The sequence below is a fragment of the Microcebus murinus genome, chromosome 21, assembly GCF_040939455.1.
Source record: "Microcebus murinus isolate Inina chromosome 21, M.murinus_Inina_mat1.0, whole genome shotgun sequence".
Classification (NCBI taxonomy): domain Eukaryota; kingdom Metazoa; phylum Chordata; class Mammalia; order Primates; family Cheirogaleidae; genus Microcebus; species Microcebus murinus.
Genome location: NC_134124.1, coordinates 31,062,515 through 31,090,288, shown reverse-complemented (window position 1 = coordinate 31,090,288; position 27,774 = coordinate 31,062,515). Strand labels below are relative to the sequence as shown.

The following is a 27,774-nucleotide window of genomic DNA, read 5'->3' as shown; positions in this document are numbered from 1 at the left end:
ATTACAGTGACCAGGGTGGACAACCTATTCATGTTCAAGATCTTATACAAGAAACCAAAGAATATTATAGATAAGAAACAACTCCAAACGCTATGGCTTTCAAAATTGCTTCCAGCTGTGTGCAGACAACTCACCGGCCATTATCAGAAAGATTACAGATTATTCCTGTCTTTCCTCAAACCTAAGTTATTAAAGTCTAAGATCTATTCGAGAACTTTCTGAAGGGTCAGCATGAATGAGCGCCTCTCTCTGTTTAGTCTCCACGGCTCTTCCGGACAAGGAAACAACAGCTATCGGAGCACACAGACCAGGATAGTGTCTGGGGAGCGAGCAGCAAGGTGCTTTCAATATCTGGCCAACCCACTCCCAGCCTTCGCTGTCAATTGCCTTCCAGCCTGCCACGCCATGACCGATGGGTCTTCTTTCTGGTCATTAAGGAGTGCATGGTTTTGCAAGAGCAGAAGGGAAGGTGAACAGAGGCGAAACAAAACAAAGCCAGACCTGGAGATCATTTTCAAAACTCTTCCCTCCTCACCTGAGTGCTACCCCTTTCCTTCTGTTTGTTTTTCCGCACATTATTGTCTGCCCCCCAGGCATCGAGCTGTTAGTTTGTACAGGAGGGATTAAAGCGAGACTGCGTGTTGGATGAAATATAAATTAAAATTATACTTCTGTCAGTTTGGAATCAGGGATTGTTTCTCAAGGTCTCCCCAAACACTTAATTTCAAATGAGCCTTCATTTATTACTTCAAGAAAGGCCAAATGCATAATTTATCAGTGGCTTTCAGTCAATATACCCTTATAAGCACGCTTCCCGTGAGCCTTCGAGTAAAAATATGTTATGCTAATTCTATTAGTTGGGTACACAGGAGCTGTCTAAGAAAGTAAACAGGCATTAAAAGGAGACACATGTGAACAAAGAAATACCTGTCAACCTACTGTCCAGGGTCAAATTACCAGGAGAGCAGGGAGGTGGCAGACTTGTCTCATTACTTATGCCCTGGATGTCTCTGCGGCCGGAACTGAGACACCAGGTGGCTCCGGGGAGGGCGACGGCGGAGAGCGACTCCGCGCCAGGCAGGGACGGGGACTTACCGGGTCTCCAGCGGCACGTTGCTGTTGAGCACCCAGCTGTCCTGGAGCTGGACGGACTCGGGCGTGGTGGCCAGGTCATTGGGCGCGGGGGCCGGGGCGTGGATCTGGCTGCGCCGGTTGGTCAGCGAGTTCCTGTTGAGCGAGTTGGCGGACGAGTGGTGGTGCGACAGCGTGTGGTTGTGCGGCGGCGGGAGCGGGGGCCGCAGCGTGGACTGGCTGTGGTGGTTGGGAGGGCCTGGGGAAGAGAGAGAGCAGGAGAAACGCCCGTCAGCACCTGCACACGCCAGCCGCAGGCTGCGCTGCACACCTTCCGAGGCGGGCTGGGGACCCACGACCCCAGGCTGGCAATTGCTGAAGGCCACAAGCTGGAGGGACACACAGGAAAGCGTCCCAGAGTGAGTTACAAATAACTAACAGGCTTGAATTTGCACTTACCCACCAGCGTCAGATGAAGAATAAGGAGAGACCAGTTTAACAAAACCAGGTTGCAGAGGGCTGACCAGAGGAGTCGTTTGAAACACATTTAATGCCACCGTGAAAGCAACGTGACATTCAAAGCTGGTCATTGCCATAACAGGTCCCCATTGCCTTTCCTGGTAAACAAGTACGATGCACGAGTTCTTTAAAAAATATTTCATCTTTTAAAAGTAATAAGAATCTAGGTACAATCTAGGTCAGGGAGTAGCGAATTTAAATACCTGGAGGGGCCAGCCAGGCAGGAGAGGCGAGTGGGCCAATTTCAGACCAAACTGAGCTGGGGAATGGGGGGGGGCAGGGAGCAGCTCCCAGCCAGAATGCGTGAGGGCTGGAGGCAGCCATACCCTTCTAGATTTTTTAGAAAAGCTGAAGATGTGGACTTTTAGGTAAATTTTCCTGGTTTTTAAAATGTTGACAATCAACTCAAAATAAACATATATGAGCTTGTTTGCACACACACATAGGCTTATATATGTGTATATATGCATATGTATGTGTTATGTATGTGTATATGTGCAAAATATACACACACACACACATGTTTTTTTTTTTTTTTTAAATGAGTCAACAAAGCACACCTGTGAGCCGGCTCAGATCAGCAGGTTGCTAACCTCTCTCCTCTGAGAGATGAACCCCAAGGACTCAATCTTTGGAGAAAGGACAGATGTTTTCAAACCATGACCCTTACTCCAAATTGCATTTTTTAAAAAAAATACTAAAATCTTCTATCCATGCAGGAAAAAAAAAAAAAACGAACAAAGGAGAACTCTTCCTCTATACATATCCCCTTGTAAATATCACTGTCTGTGACAACTCCACACAAGGTTTTCCTAGCAACAGATTCTCAATCTACGAGATGAAATATCGTAAGCATAAAGAAACCGAAAGTAGTTCACTGTGCCATGTAAGCCTGTAATTTCGTTTTAATGGATGCTGAAACATGACTTTTAATTTGTGTCCTTCGAGAAAGTTTATTTTTTGAAGCTTCCAGGCAGGGTTGGCAGCTCACCGGGTGACTGCTGAGCCTAGTCATTTTGGCCCCTGCCAACTTTTAAAATCCTCAGCCCCTGCTGTCCTGGCTTTAAGAAGTTGGCTCAAGTCATTTATACAAGCAATTTGACACAAATTTCGACTACTTGTCTCCTTATGTGGCCGAGGCTACATCTCCAAAAGGTGTAATCTACATTCTGGGGTTCCCGTGAGGGCTGCAGAAACATTCCGAGGGAAAGACAACATGGCAAGAAGATGCTAGGGTTGGAGAGCATCAAGACCAACAAAAACAAGAAGGAAAAACACGGAGGAAATGCATTCTTTGAAGTTTGCATCTCCGGGCTGAAATTACTTGGGAGTTTTTTTTTTTTTTTTTTTTTTTTTTTAATGTTCAGAAAAGGACAGCTAAAACCAAAACCCAGTGTGAAATGCCACTGTATGGTGGTGTAGATTTTAAATCGTGTCCTCCAAATGAACCTGTAATTCCTATTTTACATTATGCATCAGTGACATTTTAAATATATCTTTGGGGGGGTTTCATAGCTGTAGCAGGCTATTATATTTTCTGGCATTGTTGTCTGTCTAGTAATGTATTATTACATAGTTATTTAGCATTTGTCTGTCTCGTATTAGTGGAAAGAGGTGGGAAGGGGGGTGAAATGATGTAATAATGATCCTTCAGAGATGCTATCCGAGCCCCTCGTACACAGTTAATGAATTCTCATGCCTTTCTTTCCCCCCCTCAACGCCGATCCAAGTGGTGTTATTATTCCCTATTAGTTAGGTAATTATGAGACTTGCCTTGAAAAGACGAGGTGAGTCAGTATACAAGTGAGAACCTGCCCTCCCCAGCCCCAAGCCCTAACTTTCCATCTCTCTCTGCCCAGGGCCCCCCACCCCCCAGCTCTCCAGACCACACATGCGAAGGACTTAATTCCCTAAATGAGATCCCAGACCCTCCTGCTTCCTGCCTGTTCACCCTGAGCTAAGTTCTCCGTGTCGGCCCCAGCTTGTGTGGCCTTGCTCCGTCCATCTGCGCTCTGCGTGGGCAGAATTCCTGCGGTCGCCCGTGAGTGGAAGCACTGATGTGGGTGTTATGTGGTATGTTCCAAATAAAATGGACCGTGAGTTTTCCAAAGAGAGGTCAAGTTCTTTGTCCGTTTCTCCTAAAGAGAAGGCCTAGAGCTTCCTGGGGGAAATGGAAGAGTTGGGGAAGATGGACGAATACCAAATTCTCCACTCACTCTGCTCTACTATAAAGCAACAAGCTATTTAGCTGCAAATAAATCAAATTATCGATAGTAACAAAGACAAAGATTATCCAGCATCCTCAGTACTGGAAGACATTCTTCTCATTACTGTTGCTCATTTCCACTGTGGCATCGATCATATTTGCTCATTTATCTATCTATCCAACGGTTGTATTTTCCAACGAGGTACAGGAGATAGAAGGAAACACAATTACCATACAGAGTGGTGGGTGATAGCACTGGGGTATATAGGGAGTGATGGGGGAACATCTAGCAGAGGCATTTGGCTGGAGGTTAGGAGAAGAAAATCTAAAGATCCGGGTTCAAGGATTGAGTCTGCCACTTTCTAGTTGTGTGAACCTGGGCATGCTACCTCATTTCTTTAATTCTCAGCTTACTCATCTGCCAAATGGTGAGAACAGCAGTCACTACCCGCTAAGGTTGCTGTGAACGTTCGAAAGGAAGGATAAATGTAAAGTGCTAAACACGCTACCTGATGGCTGGCAAGTGCCCAAAAACTATGTGCACAGAACACTGTTCGCTTCGTTCAGGGATAAAAGGATGGGTAAGGCATAATTGCAACTCTTGAGGAGCCCAGATTTATGCGGGGGAAATAAATCTAGACTTCATCTATCTAGGCAGAAGTCACAGACTGACAATCCTCAAGCTGAATAGTATCAAAAATTTGAAGATTTTGTACAGCGTTTCAGATTCCTGATATCTCTTAAAATTAAATGAAAGAACGAAATCTGTATCCCCACGCAACGACTGGGTAGAGCTGAATGCTGTTGGGTGGTTTTTCTGGTCTGCCATCAAACCGAACAATCTCTGTTCTCTTAACCTTGCTGGATGTACGCATTTATGTTACTGACTCCTCATGCTACGTTTTTGCACTCCTAGCTTAACTCGAGCTACCCTGGCATTCAGTGTGGCTAATGCATCTATGATATGAAACTTCCACACTGATGATCTCAAACCCTTTTGCATTTATCAGTTTTCATTACAGTCATCCAATGTACTTGCCGGGTGGGAAGGTTTTCTATTTCAAAAATGCAAACAATGGCTGACGACATGCCTTCCTGCTTTCCAAAAAGCCAAAAATACACAAAAAGTCCTTTTCCAAAGCAACAGAGTCTGCAATCTACTGTGAAACAGAAATGAATAACTCAGCTTGATGAAGGAACCCTAATGTCCACTCTAAGTTCCACACATTTACTAGGTTTAATTGATGTGCATATTATGAACAGCACTCCTATTACATAAATATGAAATCACATAATAATGCAATTTAAGCACAAATAACTGTGCAATATAAATGCTTATACAGTATCAACCTAATATGCTATTAGTAGGCAAAAGGCAACTGTCATTAAAATATTGGTGCTGATCTATTATATAGGCCCTGATTTACCTTGAGTTGAGAACCTGGAATTTATTTGTAGCTACTGTGTAGCTTTTCGTCTTAGGAAGAAGGAGCTGTTTTATTGCTTTTTTTTTTTTTATTAAAATCTAGGGAAGGTATAGATAAGGCTCTTAGAAAAGGTTAAGTGAAGTTGTTTTCTGTATATTTAAACCCCAAGTACTTGAGTGAGCTCTACTGTTGTCCTGCTGCAGGACGGTCCCTGGTTCTGTGTTTCTAGATGTTCTAGGATAGTTGTTGCCAGTTGACTTTGACAGGGATGCCATTCACATATTCTGTCCTTCCTCAATGCCTATTGGTTGACAGTGTAAATTTAAGAAAAACAAAGCAGTGAGCTGGGTGCAGTGGCTCATGCTTGTAATCCTAACACTCTGAGAAGCCAAGGCAGGAGAGGATCGCTTGAGCTTAGGAGCTGGAGACCAGCCTGAGCAAGAGCAAGACCCCGTCTCTACTGAAAATAGACAAAATAGCCAGGCGTGGTGGTGCAAACCTATAGTCTCAGCTACTCAGGAGGCTGAGGCAGGAGGATCGCTTGAGCCCAGGAGTTTGAGGTCATCGTGAGCTATGATGATGCCACTGCACTAGACCTGGGGTGATAGAGTGAGACTCTGTTTCAAAAACAACAACAAAAAAAAGCCCCACAAAAAACAAACAAACAGGCTGGGAGTGGTGGCTCAGGCCTGTAATTCTAGTATTCTAGGAGGCTGAGGTGGGAGGATTGTTCAAGGTCAGGAATTCAAGACCAGCCTGGGCAAGAGTGAGATCCCGTCTCTACTAAAAATAGAAAGAAATGAGCTGGAAAACTAAAAACATATAGAAAAAAATCTGCCAGGCATGGTGGTGTATGCCTGTAGTCCCAGCTACTCCGGAGGCTGAAGCAGGAGGATTGCTTGAGCCCAGGAGTTTGAGGTTGCTGTGAGCTAGGCTGACGCCATGGCACTCTAGCCTGGGCAACACAGTGATACTCTGTCTCAAAAAAACCCAAAAAAACCCCCCAAAACCCCATAAAACATGAAAAACAAAAAAACCCAAAGAAACAAAAACCAGTGCTTCTTTGTTGAGTAACCATAGCAATTCTAACTAAGTTAGAGGTGGTAACTGCAAAACCTTGGAGTATCAACTCTTGTGTTGATTACATTAGAGTTGCTCAGACAGCATGTGGAGACAACCGATCCCCACATTTTAAATAACATCTAGAGAAAGAATTTTGAGGGGAGGTACAGAAGTAAATTGTTAATAATTGGCTATTGTTGTTGCAGTCTGCCTAAATAAACAGCTGGAGGAAGCATTTAGGCTGGGTCTACTCTTGCCAAGGGTGGGGGATGGCTGGGGTGGGAGGGGAGACACACTAAGACAGCTTTGTCTGGCGCTATAGCCTTCACCAATTTTTCCTGGCGATTAAAAATGATGATACAATGTATGAAAGAAAAAACAATAAAGGTAGGGGCCTAACTGCTAATAAATCACTCATTCCTGGACACGGTATGCCAATTTTGGGGCTTTAAAAATATCACCCCCCTCAGCCCCAAGATGATAAATTAACCACAAACACCCCGCCTCCTTCTACTGAACCACCTCTTTGGAGCAAGTTACATCTTGATAGCAATTTAAAGATGCTAAAAGTGGGGATGGTGGAGTCTCTGGTTGATGAAAACTGGCACCAGGTCACCCTGTTCAAATTTGACCTTGCATGAGAGCCACGAAAGATTAGGGGTGAGGATTTTCAAGAATAACAGCCTCTGGTTAGAACTATGGAGGGCAGGGTCTATTGCAGATGGCCAGGCTGGTGGCCGGCTTTGAACCCCTGCCTGGTCACTTACCAGATATGTGACCATTGAAAAGCTACGTATATGTATTTTTTTCTATGTCTGTTTCTTCATCTGCAAAGTGGGTATAGTAATTATACTTCTCACATATGGTTGTTAGGAGAATCAAATGAGAATGTATCTATAAGGAATCTAGCACAATTCTCAGCACACAGCAAGCTATTAACAAATATTATCATGATGTGTTATTATTTGGCATAATTAACCAGACTGATAATAGTAGCCACAGCAGCTATGACTCTAAGGACAATGATGAGTACCTCCTGGGGTGCTATGGCTCCCAGTGTCCCTATCGCTTTGAGATATTAATAGCAGTTCATGGAGGGAGATATCCAGGCAAAATGACCAACGTCGGACGCCACCACCTTCCAATTCTGCCTGCACAAGTGACCAAGTGACCTGGCCAGGCAGTCTTAATACAGGCAGTCTCAAGAGCACCTAAGAGCTCACAAAAGTGAAACTCGAAATTCAGAACTGTTCCATTTCCATAAACAAAAAATCGATGTCGATGAAAACCAAACACTAATATTGACCACAGCTGCCGTGAGTTAAGTTCTCCCTGAGTGTCTGCAACTGCGTAAAGTGCTTTGCATAAGTGATCTCGGTGTGTTCCCACTCCCTCCTATGGGGTAGGTCACTTATCGGGCCCAATTTCCCAGGTCCAGCAAGTGAGGTTCAGAGAAGTGGAGCCATGAACCAAAGGCCACCCGGTTTAGCAGGTGATAGAGCGGGCACTGGCTCCCAGGGTCTCTTCCCTTCCCAGCCGTATTCAAAGGAATCCCAGGCCAGAACACACTCACACGAGGAGGGAACAGCACCGCTGCCCTGCCGGATACACACCTAGCAAATGCAGAGGAAAACTGGCTGGACTCATTGCTTTGCAGGTTTGCTTAAATGGCAGAATTGAATCTGGTGAGAAATTGGAGGGAATCGCCTACCTCAAAGCTCTGCGCAGCGTGGCAGAAATAGGCCAGAACAGCAAACTGCAGTGCAATCTCTTTTCCATGCCTTCCCCAAAGGCCCTCCCCAAACTTCCTCGTCTGTGCTGCATCCCTGGCTCCTTTACTTTTGTATTTAACCAGTGGCATGAGGGATGAGTAGCAGTTAGGTCTGTCGTGGCAGGCCCAAGGGCACGATCCGTCCCAGCTCCTCTTGTCCCGCTCTGACCAGAGCTACTTTGCCAACAGCCCAGGGATGGAGGCATGGAGGGATGGAGGGATGGAGGGATGGAGGGAATGGGTCCAGATCCAGCCTCCCCTCATGTTCAAAAAGATTTTCTCTAAGTATTGGGCACTTTGGAGCAGGCGCAATGAGCAGGGCACATTGCGCTTGCTCCCTCCTTCCTTGCTTCAACATTTACTGAATGATTTGGTACCTAAAGAATGGACTTTTATTTTTTGCTACTGACCCACATATGGTATCGCTGGCTCTGCAGGGCAGGTAACCTGTCTGCAGTGCTTCTTGGATCAGCCACTGTGGTAGCAGGCTGCCGCTGTAGTCTCTCTCCACATCTCAGAGTGGAGGGGAAAGAGGAAGGAGGAATAAAGTCGTGACTCGAGCTATGTCCTCTGTCTCATTCCCCAGCACTCAGCTCCAGCTCTGGTCACAGCCTCTGGACCCGGTTTGCACAGTCCAAGGACAGTGTCCTTGATAGGACAGTCCCACTCCGCCTAAACAGAGGGCCAGAGAAGGAAAGGGCCATGCTCACTCGTAAGGGATGATTTCCAGTTCTCCTGCTTACCCAAAATATACGACCTCAGAGAAAGACATTCCGAGTGCATTTGCAATGACACACAGATCATCATCGCAGGGCAGAAACGTGGGAATTACAGTCCTAAGGAGCAATCATTTGCAGGCTTACAAACCAATGTTTTGTCAGCTCTACCTACACCCAGAAAGGACTAGCATTTGAAGGAACATCATAGATCATCTAAGAATGATATCTTTCATTTAAGCAGCACCGGCTCGTGATGAGCACTCTACATATTTCATCTTATTTAAAACTTTCAATAACCTTCAACATAGGTATGGCTCTCCATTTTAACGATGAGGAAACTGAGGTGCAGGGAAGTTAAGTGATACCAGCCTCCCTCCTTTAATTTTGTATTTAACTGTAATATATCCGTGCCCCTCCGGGTGCTTGCTTTGCTCATTGGGTGCATCTCTTTTGTAACCCTCGGCACGTGGTTTATGTTAGTTTTGGACTCTCCTGTGTTCTTCACTAGATCATGAGCTCCCCCAGTGAAAAGAGTCTATCTCTCCTGTTTTTACCTCCCAGCACGAGGCAGTAGTGCCTAGGAGAGAACCAGTGCTGAATGAATGGATGAATGGACAATTGATGTCTCTGGGGGGTTATACTTGGAGAGTCTCAGTGGAGAAGGATCAGAGCAGATTTCTGCCCCTGTCCTTTGAGTGTTCCAGCTGATGGCCGGAATCGATGGTGGGCCCTCCTCTAATTCCCTAATTCTTATTGCCATCAGAGAGGCCATTAGCAGGAAGACAGCCAGATACAGGGGGACGGTGACTTTGAACCCCTTTGTCTCTGTTTGTTTTTTGGTTGTTTGTTCCTGGCTCTGCCTTACCATCTCTTGTTCTTCTTCTTTTTCTTAAAATAACAGGTTTTGTTTTTTTTTTTGAGATACAATAAAATTCAGCTTTTTAAAATACACATTTCAGTGTTTCCTTAGTATCTCATTTTAGGGAATTTCATCACCCCCAAAGGAAATGCATGCCCATTAGCAGTCCCTACCCAGTCTCTCTCCCCCCACCCCCACCCCAGCCTCTGGCAAATGCTAAACTACTTTCTGTTCCTATGGATTTGCCTATTTGGGACATTTCATCGAAATGGTAATCCCCTCTGTTTGTTTGTTTTTTTTTTTTTAATAACATGGCATCTGTCTGTCATAGAGCTCCATTGGATCCAATCGAAGTTAGCTTTCGGATGGGGGACACTTGGTGTCACTTAAAAGTATCTTTTCCTGGCAACCTGAAGCAGGTGCTCCACAGGTACTTTTTTGGCCGGGGTCCTGCTGGTGTTGATGGTTTGCAGATGGAGGTTGTCAGGTGATGGAATTTGGGAGCAAGTTGGACACGTGAGGGTCTGAGGGGGAGCCTGGAATTTGTTCTAGTGGTTCAGGCATGGCTGTAATCAGAGCCGAGGGCCATTTCTGCTCGGCTAAAACCCAGCTGGGCACAGGCAAGAACTCTGGTGGGGAAGGGACAGAAGAAGAAGGGGGCTCTTGAATTGGATGCAAAATCAGAAGCTGCCTTTGGGTTAAGAGCTTAATAGCGATTGTGGGTCTGGGACCATCTCACCCAAACAGGGCAAATTCTTACCTATGAAGGGTCAGAAAGGGATTTTTTTAATCACTGGTGCTATATCATTTTACCATGCCGCTATAGTCATTCTTTGCTTTCCTAAATCATCAGGAAAGTATTTCTTGAGATCAATGTCAACTCTATTAGCTACTTTCTAAGTGACAAAGACAAAAAAAAAAAAAAAAGACCACTTGAAATACTTGAGACGAACCCTTCTAAAGAGAAGATTTTATTGCAAAGTTACATCTGAGCAGTGCCTATCTGAGCATTTCAATAAATCTACATTACCCTAGGTATTTTGACATCCTCTGGGATAGGAAAGCCTATCAGTAGAAAGTAATGATTTTGGGTTTTTCAATTGCCCTAAGGATCTTGACAATACTATTAAGACCCATGCGCTCCCTGTCGAGAAGTTTAGGAGTGAAATTATTAATACGCCCAGACGTTATGTTGATTGTTGTGCTGTAGCAGAAAATACTCTCTCTGTTATTTGAGCTGCATTATCACTTTCCCAAGCAGAGAATTGCATCAAAAATTTAAACTCCTCTTATTCCGGCTCATCACATAGCTTTTCAAGGTCTTATTATAAAATAGGCTGGGTGAAATTTGGATATTTCCCTACCCATGAAACATAATATATTTTTCAAAGACCAGACTATTTTTTTTTTTTTGAAAAAGAAAAGAAAAAAAACCTCACAGTGGAATTCTCTTCCATCAAGATGCTATTTTTTTTAGGTCTTTTACTAGGCTTTCCTTGGGTGTATTTCATTCTTTTTCTTTTCTTTTCTTTTTCTGAGATGTTCACAATGCTTTCCCCTGAACATAAGAAGAGGATCAAAACAAAGAGAAAATATGATTTTAATTTCAGATCGAGCCTCTGTTGAACAGAACGATGGGAACACACTCTGATCTGCACCCTTCATTAATACCAAGTGTGACTGAAGCACAGCAGTTAAATGGCAAGGATAGGAGAAAGGTTCCCAGAGCATTTTCACTTCAAAGCTCGGCAGAATTATTTACTATCTGGGTGACCTTTTCCCAAAATCTCTCCTGGTACATGCCCTATAGGGCAAGGGAACAAAAGTTTCTCCATACTATATAAACAGGAGTCAGCTGAATGTCAGACCTTGAAGTGCATCTGGTTTCAGGTCAAGTGACAGCTGATGTCATGGGATGTACAGGACACTTTGCTGGAGATATCTTCAGAACCCCCTTTCTGCCTTTGGAACACACACACACACACACACACACACACACACACACACACACACACACACGAGCAAGTTATTACCCAAGAAAAACAAAAATCCACTGCCCAGGGTTACATGGCTCAAGGATAGTCGGAGAGAGCATCCTTCGGATTTTCTTCATTAATTGTTTATCGGCACCTTTCAAACTTGTCTGGGGTTGTTTTTTTACCTCCCAGTTAAAGTGGATAAGTCCTCTCTCAGGGCTCATGGCCCTTCCTATCATGTAGCATGGATGATGCATAGAAGTTTCCTAGCTGCTGAGGGGAAGATGAGAACCACTCCCCATCCACACACACTGAAGACTCTCAGCATGCAAGCAACTTCCAGAAAAGACTGGGAGGCCAACGGGAGGCCAATGTGCTCTGCAGCTCTCAGGTTTGTGGCGGGAGGAGGACTCAATGCCACTAAAACCCCTGCCTCCCCCTGGACTTCACTGGACACAAAGGTTTCTTCCTAGCCAGGGTTCATGTTGCCATTTTTCAGGTCTTTTTCGGTCTTCAAGACATTGATTTCTCAAGTTTTGCCTGGGGGACTTCTAGACTTAGGCAACCAAAGTTTCGTGGCACTTGACCTCTGTATCCTCTGTTTCCTCCTCCATAAAAGGAGTTTGTACTTGGTAAACAGAGTTAAATGAGACAGTGCATTTAAAGGGCTCAGATAATGTACAACCAATAAGAAGCACCCAGAAAATGTCAGTATTTATTTATTAATATTTTGCCTGAATAGGCTAATTCCTTTTTGAGGTGGTGGAGAGAGGGGTGACACAGACCCTGGGATTCCAAGATTATTATAATATTTTGATGACTTGAAAAACTTTCTGTTGCCAGATACCTTTAAGGTAAATACAACCATTAAGAGTAAGGGTTTCTTTTTCCTACTAATGAGTTATAGTAGCTCTAGGCCTTACAGAATACCACAATAATCAGAACACTTATTTTTTTACATTTGCAGCTTCATTAAAATAAAACCATCTGATGATGGACAATTTGAAGTGCCTTAGAGGAGCTTTTATTCCTAGGATAGATTCTTTTATTAATCAGCACAAAGAAGGCCTAGGTTTTGTCGAGCACTGGCCGTCCTTTTTAGCGTGAGACCCCATTTTGCATGAAAATCCTATGATAAAAATCAAGGTTTTAAAGTTGCTTCGGCTCATTTCTGAGGTGGTTCTACTGTTACAATCCACGCTTCTCACTGTTGAACCAAGCTCTGACATCCAGAGTTGTTCAGCACAGTTAGATGGTTTAAGTCATGAATTAGCGATTTGTTTCTCAGTGCTTCTTGGGTTACTGAAACATTCCAGTATTTATCATCTAAAATGGGATCATTCTTAATCCCATAATGCAGAGAGGGAGCCATCTCTCACGTGAAATAATCAGATTTGGGGGAGGAAACAATTTCCATCTCTAACACTGCCTATCTGACACTTTAATAGTGTGGTCTAGGGAGCCTCCTCGATGATATTTGATCAGAGACCCGAAGGAAATAGGGAGAGAGCCGTTCCAATGTCCGAGGGAACAATGTTTCAGGCAGAAGGCAAAGCAACCACAGAGGCATTTTAAATCTGGGAAGTGTGTAGGGATTGCCCAGAATATCCGCCTAGGTTTGTCTATTCCATTCAGCTTCCAGCCTAGTTCTTGAAGAAAATACTGAAGTAAATAAGAAAGGCCCTGACATGGGTCTTCCCTGGCCTGTGCCTGATAGGGGAACCATCCAAGCAGGTTTCTGCCTCAGGCCCTTTGCACATGCTATACCCTTGGCCTGGGGATACAGGTCATTGGGTAGCTTACTCCTCCAATATCTGCAGGTCTCAGCTCAAAAGTTGTGTCCTAAGACACGCCTTCCAAGATAACTTCTGCTGTCTTATCCTCCTTACTTTGCTTTCTTTCTTTTTTTTTTCTAAAGCACACACTGGTGTCTTTTTTTATTTTTTATTTGTCTTTCTGCACTCTAAGCATCTTAAAGGAAAAGATGATATTTTATCTTATTCTCCTCTGAATCCCTGGCTCCTGGAACACTTGGTAGACACAATAAAATGGGTTTTGAATTAATTAATTAATTAGTGAATTAATTATATATTGTCAAGGATGGCAACATCAAAGAAGTTGAAAGGATATTCCAACTTCCAACAGAAATGAAAGTATCTCAAAGGGGCTGTTGGATGGTTTCATCGGAGACAAATCTCAAAAGCTTGAGCTCAACAAAATTTCAAGGAAAAAATCATCGCGGGCTTCCTTGCCAAAACACAGCTCTATCTCATGCAAACCACAGCGATTTTTTTTTCTCTTCCCGAAGCAACCCAAACATGACAACAAATGCCTCCCAGGCAGAGATCCCCACGGAACTCACGGGGGCAGAGGCCTCCCACGCAACCCAAGTGGGAATACACACGTTTCCCTTCCAAACTCTGACTAACTGGATCTCCTGTGGCTCCTTCTGCCGCTGAAAATGTTCACTTTCCATCACGAATTCATTGTATTAAAGAACGTCTGCTAAAGGCCTCTGACTCACCTCGGCAGGGTGAATCCTGATTCATCCAGGCAGTTGGTGATACAAAAAAGCAGTAGAATGTGGCAAAGAAAAAGGAGGGTGTTGCTAAGAGTTTGCAAATCAAAAACAAGATAGATGGAATTCTGCCTCATTCAGGAAGCCTTTTCAGAGTGGTTCAGATAAAATCCAATGGCTTTCTCAACCCCTTGTTGATGATAGTAAGACACTTTATGATTGTTCTCTTCTAGGTCTAACATTGGAACTGATATTGACACATTATATATCGAATGACTCTATTTGATCATATTTAGCCCACTAAATCTTTAGGAAGCCTCTCTGGCATTTACATGGTATATAATTGGAGAGTTTTCATTTTGTGGGTTTCTTTTTGTACAGAGCCTAGCAAAGTCATTTCCAAGTAGCCACTTGATAAAGTCTTTTATACCCTCTGAGAGAAAGCTAACAAAATGACATTTCTCTCCAGAAGCTTTCTTTTGCCTTCTCTCCAGTTACATTCCTTACACAAGAACAGAAACACGTGGGCTAAGCTCATTTATGGCAAACCATTTTCAACCATTTATTCGTTCATTCATTCCTTCATTCATGTCTTCATTTGTTCACGTGTTCCTCTGGGCTGCAATCAATTACTGAGTACCTACCCTAGGTCTGTACCCCCTTTTGGGGGAAGGTAAAGAGACATGTCCTATGCTGACCTTTTGGGTAAGCCACAAAGATTACACCTTAGCTTTTTAAAATTTCTTGTGGTTCTTACCCACCAAAATGCTTTACTTTCCCATGTATGTTTTTATTCATGTTTCAGCTCATGTCTGAAAATGTTGTAAGGGCCGTTATGACATATTGCTCTGAAAAAAATTTCATATATTCATGTCATTAAACTATACATGAACGCCTTCCTCCTCTCCTCACCCCATCTTATCTCTTAAGGCTAACTTACAATTCTGTTGGGTCTACATTCACTGCATGTCCCAATGTACACGGTTTTTGCTAGCATAGCATTTAAAGGATGCTCCATAGCACACAGAGAAATTCACAAGAATGTTAATTATTACCTGTGGAGAGAAACTATAACATTTTGATCCATTTGTGCTTTCAGCTGAACATGGTATTTATCAACTGTCTTTTATGTTTAATTCTAGATAACAGAGCATGGCAAATTGGAGTCTTCCACGAAGCACAAGAGATCCACGTGCTATATTGCTTTCTTTGCCAAGTTCAGGGTCAGAAATCCTGCCCCGGGTTCTGAATTGCTGAGTGGAGTCTATGCTGGGGAACAGTGGGAGCCACGTGACCTTCGGGCTGGCTACTCTTTGCACACATAAAAGTGGAGCAAGACAGCTGGATTTACGAAGGGAAAATGGAAGTGGAGGGTGTAAGGAGGTTTCACCACCTGGGTTTCCTCCAACTTTTCCAGTCCCCATCTAGCTGCGCATCTTTAAGTTCTCTGAGAACCCTCATGCCGATTCCACGGACAATACAGATACCCACCACTTAGGTATTTTTCTAATTAAAACACACGCAGTCTGACTCAAAGAAGCAACCATAAACAGAATCAAGAAAAGCCGGCAAATGCACTTTGTGCTTCTTTTTTTTAAAAAAGAGTTAACTGGCTGGAAATGTGAGAACTGTTTTATTACGGAATAAAAAAAATTAATGACATAAACTCAAACAGGAATAGCATGTGGCAAAAGAGTATCATGCTGGAAACACACGTTTCACTTTTGAAAGACATGAAAGCTATCCGAAATAGCATGATGGGAACCTTCACGCATTGTTCATGGGGGTGCAAAATGATGCAGCCACCCTGGAAAACAGTTTGCTGATTTCCCACGCTGTTAACTCTTACCACACTGCTTAATAAGCCCAATCCTAGGTATTTATCCTAGAAAAAATGAAAACTTAATGTTCATCCAAAAACCTGCACATGAAAATTTATAGACACTCTATTCATAGTCTCTAAAAAGCGAAAACAGCCAGATGTCCTACAAGTGAAGGAATAAACAAAGTAATTCATACAAGGGAACACTTTGCAGCGATGTTGATACACTCACTGACTTGGATGCACCCCAAAGGCTCCATGGTGAACCACAGAAATTAGTTTCAAAAAGTTACATACTATATAATTCCACTTACATGACATTCTCAAAAAGACAAAACTCTAATTAATGACTGGGAACAGGTCAGTGACTAAGAGGTGTTGAGTCCGGGGAAGTGTGTGACTACGAAAGGCGACACAATTTTTGGGGGTGAAGGGGCAGTTCCGTGTCCCTACAGTTGTGGTGGTTCCAGAAATCTATACATGTCTTAAAACTTAGAGAACTGGACACAGTAAAGCCAATTTTATTGTATGTCAATTTAAAAAACATAAAACATTAAATTAAAGACCATAATGAATGCTAAAAATAAGACAGAATTATTTGGGTCTATGGAGGCAAGACTTGCTTCAGAGCAGGAACAATTTCAGGCAGAGAAGTTGAGGCTATTCTCCAAAAAGCAAGGGAGCAAATCAACCTGAAAACTTGAAAATATATTTCTACCATTATTTGTCCTATCCTTTAAAAAAAGCATGCTGGAAAAAAACAAAAACGGAATGGACATCTGTGTAAAAGTCCTTTTGGCAGATCGCTAATAATTTTTGTATTTGAATTCATTTACGTTTGTTGTTTGCTGAAGCTGCCGTGTCTATTGCAGTCTAAGAAACTCCACTGTGTAGAAAGGAGAAAGAACGGCTTTGCTGCACGAAGTCGTCGCTTCTCTACTGACACTCAGCACAATCTATAACCTTGTTGAAACATTAACAGTGCTGCATTATTCATCGCAATAAGATTATTAGTTGATGGGGAACAAATCACAGAGCTTCACAACCCGCTCTACAACTTGACTGCATACAAGGCGATTTTTCATGAATGGAAATTGCTACCCAGGAGGAGAAACTTGTTTGTCTTAGGAAATTTCCAACAGTCAGAAAAGGGTCAATCCTGAGAACCCAAAAGTGCAAAATGATACAAGAAGGAAAAAAAGTTTTAAAATTATTTAGAAAGAAGCCTAAGAGTTTAGCAACAGAGGTGGAGCTACCGAACATGAGCTGGGAGCCATGGAGAAAGTCAGACCTGTTTTCTTTAGCGTGATGGTCCGGCTCTGCATGCTGCCATGGATTTATTGGGAAAACACCTTTAGGAATGTAGGGAATGCCAAACACATAAAATGCCGGCAATTTATGCAGACATTGAAAATGACTCGGTCTGTTTTAGTCCCTGTGTCGTGAATGCCAGCAACTGGCAAGTGCTTTCTCAGATCCTCCCAGAATACTTCCCTAGACCACTCTCTTGCCCTGCAGGCAGACTGACTTCTCTCCTTCACGACTTCCAGGAACCACGCACGGAAGCTATTTTCCCACCCACCACTCTTATTCGTTGCTGTCCTTATTGTCTTTGCATGAGGGACTGAGCCCCAAGTCCAGGGGCTCACCTGGGGCTGGGGAGGGGTAGCAATAACTCCTCCATAGATCATGGTTTCCAATAGCAACGGCTTAACCTGGGGAAACAGGTGTGGTGTAATTAGCATGGCTCTCTGCGCGGCTCCGGCACCTGTGACCCACATCAGCGCTGTCCATCAGAGCCCGTGGGGATCCTGAATGACGGGGCTGGGAGCTCACAGAAAGGAGAGGGGTGTACAGAAAATGACAGTGCCTGGGCTCACAATAGGGACTGTGGCTCACAAGGGCGAATCCCAGGAAACAGACCAGGGCAAATGTGAGAAGTGCGAGGACTCTACTAACGAGGGTACCCTAGGTGCTGACAACTTAGGAAGCTCCATTGCACTCGCAGCTCTGCATCCCTCCTCAGTTTCCCTCTTTCTCAGTGGTTGCAGTAGTCCCTGTCCTGCTGTCTTCCGTCTTTGTGGGGGACACTCTTTCCCTGGCTCTGTCCTTATCCCTTACTTGTTCTGTCTGACCTTTCCCATATACACTCCTGAGGACACAACTAAGATGCCATCTACTGTTTTGTTTTTTTCCCACCCCTCTTCTTCGCTGCCAATCTCAGAGGAAGTCAGTAAAAAGCCACCGTTCTGCCTACCTGGATGGTTCAAGGGCACTGGAGCCTGCACAACCGTTCTGGTGAACGCATGTTAAGCTCAGCCTCCTCCACTGCCCTGGTCTTTGCCAGCTCGCTGCGACACTGGGCACACAAACGCTGCGCCCCAGAAGGCTGCCGTGGCACGGGCTGGAGTCCCGGTTCCCACCCAGTGGGGATCAGGGTCTCGAACAAGGAAAACCTTGCGGGAGGACAGGAAGGTTCCAGCGTTGTGGGCCAGCCCTGAGTCAGACAGGCCGGTGCTATCTTTGTCTTCTCCCTCCCGGGATCACACTGCCAGTCTGGTGAATACCCAAAGGCTCTCGACATCTCTCATTGTTCCAGCCAAACTCCCTCGTCCCAATTTCTTCCTCCGAGGCAGCCCTTTCTCCGTGTTACATCAGTGGCCGGACTTGTCATCAGTTCTTGTTTTCCAGGGGGAAACAGCCCTTTCCAGGTACTTGCTTCTAAAGATGACAACAAATGTGGATGTCTACACTCCCGCTAGGTGACATTTTGTTTATAAAATGTGGTATCAAAGTTGAAGCCAAGACAGTTTTAAAGAAAATTTTAGGAGACAAAATTGGCATCTTTTTCCATCCAAGGGGAGGGAGGGCTGGTGTCTGAGTTAAGTGAGATGCAATTGTTCCACCCCATTGCCATGCCCCTTTCTCCCATCGTTTAGGGACAAAACAGTTAATAGGATAGGGCACTAGACGTTCAAAACATTTGGAAGTTTATAATAAGATTTGAGGCTGGGCTTGGTGGCTCACGCCTGTAATCCTAGCACTCTGGGAGGCCGAGGTGGGCGGATTGCTCGAGGTCAGGAGATCGAAACCAGCCTGAGCAAGAGCGAGACCCTGTCTCTACTATAAATAGAAATAAATTAATTGGCCAACTAATATATATAGAAAAAAAAATTAGCCGGGCATGGTGGCGCATGCCTGTAGTCCCAGCTACTTGGGAGGCTGAGGCAGGAGGATCGCTTGAGCCCAGGAGTTTGAGGTTGCTGTGAGCTAGGCTGACGCCACGGCACTCACTCTAGCCTGGGCAACAAAGCGAGACTCTGTCTCAAAAAAATAAATAAATAAATAAAGATTCAATGTAATATTATGTGAGCAGATTTTACTCTTCTAGAAAACAACCTTTCTCAACCTAACGGAAGAAAGTGGCCCAGGGGTAGTACACGTCCAGAGAGCCTGGGGGGATTAATCCCAGTTTAACTGATTTCTAAAATTGATTTGATAACTCCAGATCAAGCAGCACCTCCAATAAAGTGTAATCCCAGATGTCTTCACCATATTTATATTCTTTTGTCATCTCCTTTAGCGCTTTCTATGTGTCGAATTCATTTTCATACTAATTCATTAACAATATTGACGTTAATAATTACAATAACAATAGCTAACTTTTTTGAGCACTTACTACCTGACAGGTTTGGGGTTAAGAACTTTACATGGATGATCTTACTGAATCATCCCAATGATCGTTTATGGGGGTACCCATTATACAGATCAGGAGACTGAGGTTTAGAGAGGTTAAGTAACTTGAGCCAGGTGGGAAGTGGGAACCAGCCCAGGCGTTCTGAGCCTACAGCCCTGGCTTCTCATACTCAGTGGCCCTGGGTCACGAATGTGTCTTTCATTACACATTATTCATAAACCAGGTAGTCAAAATGAGTGAGTTTTCTAGACAACTAAAACGTACTGTCTGCAAGTGCTTGATATTTTTATTTTAACCATGCTGTGTGGATATAATAATTCAAAATTGGAAGCTAAATTTGGCTGCATTTTTAAAGAGAGCATAATGAGCATAATTCAACATTTAATTGATGACTGAAAAACCTATTAAGAGCAAACGTAATTGTACTGTGCAGTCATATAGCGACGTATCTCCCTTTGATTTATTCTGTCTCCTTCCTTGAGGTCAGGCGTCAATCCTTGGGCTGCTTCTGGGCCTGCCACTCATACCATCGCACCCCCCCTCCATTCCTGCCATTTGTCTCTGAAGTTCCTGTTTTTTAAAAAAATATTAAATTCGTTAAAAATCACATGTCAACAAAGAACAAACAAGACCCTAGATGGAAGCCTAACGAGGTTCAGAGCAAAGGCTTTCTAAAAGCGATTTCGAGAACTTAAGAGGGAGTTTTTTAAAAAAAAAACTTATTTCTCTACTTGGGGTTATAGTCCAGAAAGCCACGGTGGCGAGAGCCTGTCAAGAACACTTATTGTATTCCGAATTGTCACTTAACTGGTTTCTGCATGTGACCTTCTTTCTCCAGCTGGCATAGAAGACAGGAAGGTGGAGATCACCTTAAATTTAGAAAATGAGCACATGCCAGTGCTTAGGCCAGGGCTGCAAAGATAAAGAATCCCCTTTTAGGAGTTTAGAGTTTAGCTCTTTTTGACACAAGGCAAAGGCTGCTACGGTGGTGGGTAAAACAAGGGTTGCTTGGTTTGGCTTTGGAGTCAGCAAACTATGGCCCATGGACCATATTTAGCTCCCGAGCTAAGAATGTTTTGTACATTTTTGCAGGGTTGTAAGAACGAAGAAGAATATGTGACAGAGACCATATGTGGCTCACGACGTGAAGCCTAAAATATTTACTATCTGGACCTTTACAGAAAAAATTTGCCAACGTTTGGCCTAGCAGATGAGGGAGGGCTTCCTGGAGGAAGAGAGGCACGAGCTGTCTCATTGTAAATTCGTCAGTGTCTACTGTGGTCTTACGCACATATGCATATATACTTATTATATGTGTATTATATGCGTATGAATGAATGATGAAACAAACAGGCATAATTGGTATGTTGCCTTAGAGTTGATCACAGACTATGGTTCTGGCTCATTCTACTGGACTGATTGATACCTTAAGCAAATACAGACTCTCTCTAAATCAGCACATCCACTTTAGCTCATTAGAGAAAAAATTGAGGGGGAAAAATGTAAAATAAAAAAAAGGAAACAACCAAATTTCCTTTCTCAGGTTCCACGTTATATTCATTCACAACCGATCTGTACAGGACCGAGACACTCCAACGTGGAATTACAGCAAGGGGCACGCAGCTAAGCCTCCAATAAATGACACAGAAGTTAACACCCTCTCCCCTCCCTCCCCGACTGCAATCAGCCTCCCAACTTGAGACTGTTCACCTAGGCAGCTCAATATGGACGATGGTAAAATCTGCAAACATATCTTCTTTTTCTTCTGTGGTGTTTTCTATCTCACCTACTATTTGGGCTTTATTGAAACAGAAATGTCACCCTGCTATCTTTAGAACGCTCGTAGAGTTTGAGCTAAGAACACTGTAGCGGATGCCCTACCGTGCTCTGAGGGGGTGCAGATTTCATCTCTGAAATCCGAGAAAGAGAGAAAGCGAGGGGATGCAGATTTCATCTCTGGAACAGCAAAAGTAGACACAGTTTCAAAACAGCTATTAATCTGCGATAAGAGAAGAGGCAGAAGGCCTCAAGATCTTCCTTCCAACTACTGTCAAAACCAAAGTTAAATAATCCAGCTATTTTGGAAGCAATTAGCAGTATATATTATTTCCCAACACTCATGAATGAAATCATTTTGGAAACCAGTGCTCTTGACATGTTTCACTATAAAATCAATTACTTTTAAAGGCAAGAAGCTCATTCCCCACCCGGGGAACATATGATACACCACCTGCCTACTCCGAGAGACACTTCGTGTTTTTGAAAAAAAATGGGTTTATGGGATTGGGGTGTATCTGCACATTTCCGCAATAAGGAATTTCAAACATATCCCAATACTTCTGTAGCCATTATGCGGCCCAATTTAGAAGCATTCTGAGTCTACACCATCAGGAAACTTTTATCTTCTGTTAGGAATTAGGCTTTCCAAACCTGATATGATCTTAATTATCAGAAGTGCATGCTCACCCGAGTTCAATCCTTGACATCATAACAAAGTACAGTAGCTCCATTTCAGATGAGAAAAAGCTGATTCAGGGAGATACTGTATATATCTGTTTGCATAGCAGGAATCAGGCCTGAATTTATTTTCCTAGAGATGTTTCATGGATAACATTTTCATTTTCATCAAAGGCAAGCAATTTAAAAGTTCTCCTGGCTGTTGACAATCTCTACAGCAGGGAACCTGGGGTGATTACAAATGGCGATGCTTTTCGAGGGAAAAAGAGTACTATTTTATTTCCAGAGCATATAACATGAGGCATGGTCAGCATGGTATTGCATTAGTTTGGGATCTGTTGCTTTTTGCAGAAATCAAAGGCAAACAACTGCTCCCAGCCAAAGTTGGCACTAACAAAATTATAAGCCTCATGTAACTGTATGCTGTGCACACATTTCTCAATAAGTGTTTGAAATTGGCCATTCTTTTTTTTTTTTATCAGAGCAAAACCAGTCATTCTTTTTGAGCCATGTTAAATATCCATTTCATGAATTTCTAGTTTGGTCCAATTAATGACACCCAAAAAGAGATTATGCTTGTTTTAAAATATTTTTTTCTTCTCCAGAAATGATTTGCTCATTGTCAGAAACTGGCCAATCATAAAAATTTTAAAAAATGTCTCAGTCAATTCAAAGTAAGCCGTAAGTCAATTGTCAATAGACATTAAAACCCAAGATTTCAGAGGGGTACTGGAGTCCATGCCAAAAACAAAAACAAAAAACAAAAAAAAATTCCTTTTTTTTTGATTCTTTTATACAACGTCACCAGCTTATTTATTCCTACAACAAACTGAGACTTTTGTGTCTAAACAGTCATAAGAACCCTGATAAATTCTAATGTTAAGAAATCTGTATTTGTGGAGATGCGTCTCAGGCCACGTCAAGATTGCCATTTAAGTTACCCCGGGAAAAAGCCCCCTCTGTCTGAGACAGGCCAAACTCAATTGATCTTTTTATGTCTCTGGTCTTCTCTGGAAGAAAGTAAAAATCGCTGTTTCCCTAGAGCACCGTAAAGAGATCTGAGCATGCCTCTTCTTTAAGCAATAACCATTAATATGGGTTCTGCTTGTACCAGACATCTGTAATGCTTTGGGCTGTATTTTCTGGCAAGATAACAGTGTCGTCTTGAGAATTGGTGCATGAAGAGGACAGAAGGCAGAGAGGCAGAGCTGAACTGCTCACTTGTGCTCCCATCTGAGGGACAACAACTCTTATCTTGCATGAAAACCTAGCCCTGAGTCATAAAGAAAAGTTTCATAGATCTTCCCCTACCAATTTTGTCCGTCTCTGTGCTTGCTTATGGCTCACGATGACCTTGGTCAGAATCCACTCTACCCTGGAAAGATTCAAAGGGCTCAGAAATAAGATCGCTGAAGAACGTCTCTTAGACTTTTTCAGGTCCAGATTCCAACTTCTTTGACAACTCACTTCGAGGATAATCTTTCTTGAAAAGGAGGCAGAAATAATGTTCAATAAATTCAGTAGCCACTTATTGAGCATCTATTGTGTGCCTGGGTCTGAGCCTGATGTCAAGAACATAGCGATGTCTAAGATATAGCTGCTACCCCTCAGGAGTTTGTAGTACAGAAGGAGAGACAGGAACTTCATAAGTGGAAAGAAAGGAGAAAGCCTAAGGTATTCTGAAATTACCTTCTTCTGATGACAACATGATGAAAACTCAAATGACTTTTGCACGGACTCCGAATTTTCCAGATTAGGGCAATTTCACTGGCAAGCCAGGCAGGCTCTAATACACTTTAAGAGGCATTTCTCACCTGCTCTTAGGAAAGTCTAAGAATTATCCTGCACTGCTTCACACATTCTTTCAACAAATATTTTGGTGTCTCTCATGTGCCAGGAGATGATAGGTTCATATTGTCCCACCTTTGTTAATCGCTAAATTATTAAATGTGCTGCTCTTCCCATTGGATGAAATTTTGGAAAAGTGAAAGCTGTAACAGCTTTATCGTGCTACCTGGGATTACACCAGGAATATCCTTTATGCCTTCAAACTTGCTACAGCTTCGTGTGATCCAATTAATCTCATTAGTAGTCAATGTCCCATCAAGACAGGGTTTTGAAGGACCCGGAAAAAGAACTGGTAGGTTTTGACATTGGAGAATGAGATGGGAACCGCAGACATTTAGGGGGCTCCCAGAGAGGATAAGGAAATGCTAATAGGAGAGATGAGAAATGACAAAGATAACTTTCATACTGGCCTTAAGATTCTTACTGTGCCCCCTACCCTAGACAAGAAGGAAGTAGAGGAGGAAGGGGGGGGAAGAGGAAGAAAGAGGAAGAGGAATTGTGATTAATTGTTCTTCCTTTCTACTAGACGAAATCAATCATATCAACCCACCTCCCGGACATCATCGGGTAAACTGGAATAATGCTGGTGACATCCCTGCCAACATTTTAAAATAGTTTAGCCTTCCTAAGGCACACCTTTATAATAAATTGGCATTTGTAATTCAGAACGACAGCCGCACTATAGCGGAAACCACCACTCTAAGTCTGTTTTAGAGTGAGGTGGGCAGGCTCCCAGGAGACAGGCCAGCAATGGAGACTCAGGGATGGCATCCCGTACCCCCAGGCAAGCCAAGGCAGGCATTCTGTCCTGCCCGACACCAAGCTCACTCTGGCTAATGAATCCCCTCACTCTGAGCTCTGTCCAAGCCAGAGCCGCCTTCCTAGGGGATTTAAATAAGGAAGCAAAAACACCCTCTAAACTAGATTCCAACATTGCAAACCATTTATGCAAACCAAATAAACCAAATATGCAAACCATTTGCTCAGGGAAGCATCCTGCCCTCCTTCCCTGTGTGCAGTACACACAAGGAAGCCTTCCTTATGGATTGGCATAAAAAGAAGGATTGATTTATGCATTTAAGTCCACCAACGGAGTGACATAAACCCAGTTGGTGTCTCTACATTCAGGAGACTACATCAGCACCACTGCATTACTGGGAGACCTGCGAAATCACACGTGGCTGACGTCTCCCCCCCTGGGTAGCAAAGATGCTCACAGGCCAGGCCCTATCCACCCCACAGTGTCAGTGGAAGAATGTAGACTTCAAAAAAGATGTTCTTAGGATTGCAAGGCAACTTTGTCATTATAAAACACTGGGAAGAAGTGGAAAGTGGTATAGAGATTTTTGACCTTAGACTGATGAAATCCGCACCACTGAAAAGGTGGAGTTTAAAATCATAAGCCCACAAGACATCTGTGCGGAAATCAAAACAAAAATTAAAGAAGAAACACTTTAAAATCCTCTTTTTTTCTTCCTCTCTCACAAACCATGCATGTACATGCACACACACACATAAATATAGTGGGTTACTTCCAAGAAGGCAAAATTCAAACCCCGACCTGTTAATAGCAAGTTTTGTTTTGTTTTAACTCAACTTTTAAACTTGAGATAGTTGTAGAGTCACATGCAGTTGTAATAAACAATGCAGAGAGATGCCAAGTACCCTTTGTCCAGTTTCCCCCAATGTTAACATTTTGTAAAACAATAATATAATATCACAGCTAAGATACTGACACCGAGACTGTCAACAACCAGAATGTTTCCATCTCTAAGAAAGTCCTTAATGTTGCTCTTTTATAGCCATAACCATTTCTTTCCCACTTTGCTTTTTAAAAATTGAGGTGAAGTTTATATATATATATATATCTTAAGCATATAATTTGAAAAGTTTTGATAAACATGTATACCCATGTAATTATAAGCTTCTCAAGATAGGGAATATTTCCATCATCCCAGAAAGTTCCCTGGTGCCTACTTTCCAGGCAATCTCCAGCTACCTAAAGGTCACACTTCTGATTTCCAACGTCATAAATTAGTTTGACATGTTTTGATCCATGTTGTTGAGTTCTTAGCAGCTCATCCATTTGTATTACTGGATAGTATTCCACTGTATCATGCTATCAGAGTTTGTTTATTCACTCACCTGTGAATAAGCATTTGATTTGCTTTCAGTTTGGAGTTATTGAGAGCCAAAGCTGCCAATACCATTCATGCAGAAATCTACGTTTGGGCATATATTTTTATTTAGGGAGTTTAATACTTAGGAGTGGGATTGTTGGGTATATGTTTAACTGTATAAGAGAATGCCAAACAATTTTCCGAAATGATTACACCAGCCTGCACTCCACCACCACTATATGTGAGGTGCTCTACATCCTTGCCACTATTGGTGTTGTCAGTCTTTTTAATCTTAGTCATTCGAGTGGTTATGAAATGATACCCCTAAGTGTTTTATTCCTTTCCACCTAAAGGCATGGTAGAAAGGGGGTCTGGTGGCATACTTTGTAATCCAATATGGATTCGACTTGGTGTCCGATCTCAGTTAAAGCCCCAGGTTTTGCACCTAGCTGGCAACATTAGACAAGAAGTGCAATCTCAAGCTCTCCAGGTGTTTCTAATGCAGGTGGTCCTCTGACTTGACTTTGACAACAAGTGCTGGGGAATAAGTTTCATGTGTTTCTGACGCATCTGTATCAGTGGAATCCCTTTGGTTCCGATGAATACTTTCTCTGTGCTTTTGTCACCTTGAGTTGAAAGAAGTGTTAACCTATGTCATGAACTCTAAATATTTTTACCATTTTTAAGCTATTGCCTGGAGAGATAAAAATTGGCTGACAGGTCAGACTCAGCCAGTTGGACATACTTGGCTACTCTGCGTGCTCCTGTCGAGGAAAAAACAACGTTTGGCCCATCAATGGGCATCCCATTGACTCGCCTGAATGGTTCCTGGCAAGCGCTCATGGACAGAAATGGATCAGAGCTGGTCCCCACGACACCAATAGAGGAGTCAGCAAGAACGCCTTGTCTGTCATCTGTGTTCAGCTTACTGGGTCTGAGAGCCAAGAACTGCACCTGATTCTGCTTACCAGTAAGGAATACGTATAAAGACAAATGTAGAACTACTGTTTTTTTCTTTGTTTTTTTCAGCTCACAATGTTGACAAAGGTTTATTGCCTTAATACATAAAGTTTTCCTAGACATTGATCTGTCAAAATCTAACAGTACAATAGAAAATTGGGCAAAGTTGACAGAAAATACAAATGGCTCTTCACATATGAAAAACTGCTCAACCTTGGTCATAATAAGAGAAATTCAAATGAAAATACATAGAGATGATATTTTTCTACTCTTCCAATAGGTAACAATAGCGAAGTTCAATAATCCATTAGAAGCATATGTGGAAATGGGTACTCTCACACATTCCTGTTGGGAGTGCAGAGAAATTTAGCAATATCAGTTTTAATTTCATATATGTTTACTTGTAGGACTACTGTTTTGATGTGGGGAGATAATGCACCCAGATTCCTGAGCTAAAATAAAGCATCTTTTCCTTCATATATGTGGTGCAGCTCGGAGATAAGAAAACAGAAACGAGGAGACCTGGGACTGGGACACTGTTTGTCAGCACCCACAACTGGTCACATGTGCAAACACAAAGCCACGATCACACCATGGCATTAAGATGGGCTTTCATGTATGTTTTACCATGGCATCTTTCTGCTTTCCAGCCACACTTTGTATCTTTACATGGATACACGTGCACCCTGAGACTGTTTGCTAGAAAGGTGGTGGCCGGAAAAGAGAGAGAATTGCGGCTCCC

General features: G+C 43.0%; 1 protein-coding gene across 12 annotated transcripts in view; it reads right to left on the bottom strand.

Moving 5' to 3' along the window:
* Positions 1 to 27,774, bottom strand: part of TENM2 (teneurin transmembrane protein 2) — a 1,195,335-nt gene that overhangs the window by 277,062 nt on the left and 890,499 nt on the right. For all 12 annotated transcript variants that reach the window (XM_075996266.1, XM_075996267.1, XM_075996268.1 and 9 more), the window contains one exon: positions 1,096 to 1,330. In XM_075996266.1, coding sequence (XP_075852381.1) covers positions 1,096 to 1,330 — 235 coding nt within the window. The remainder of the gene's footprint in view (positions 1 to 1,095; positions 1,331 to 27,774) is intronic.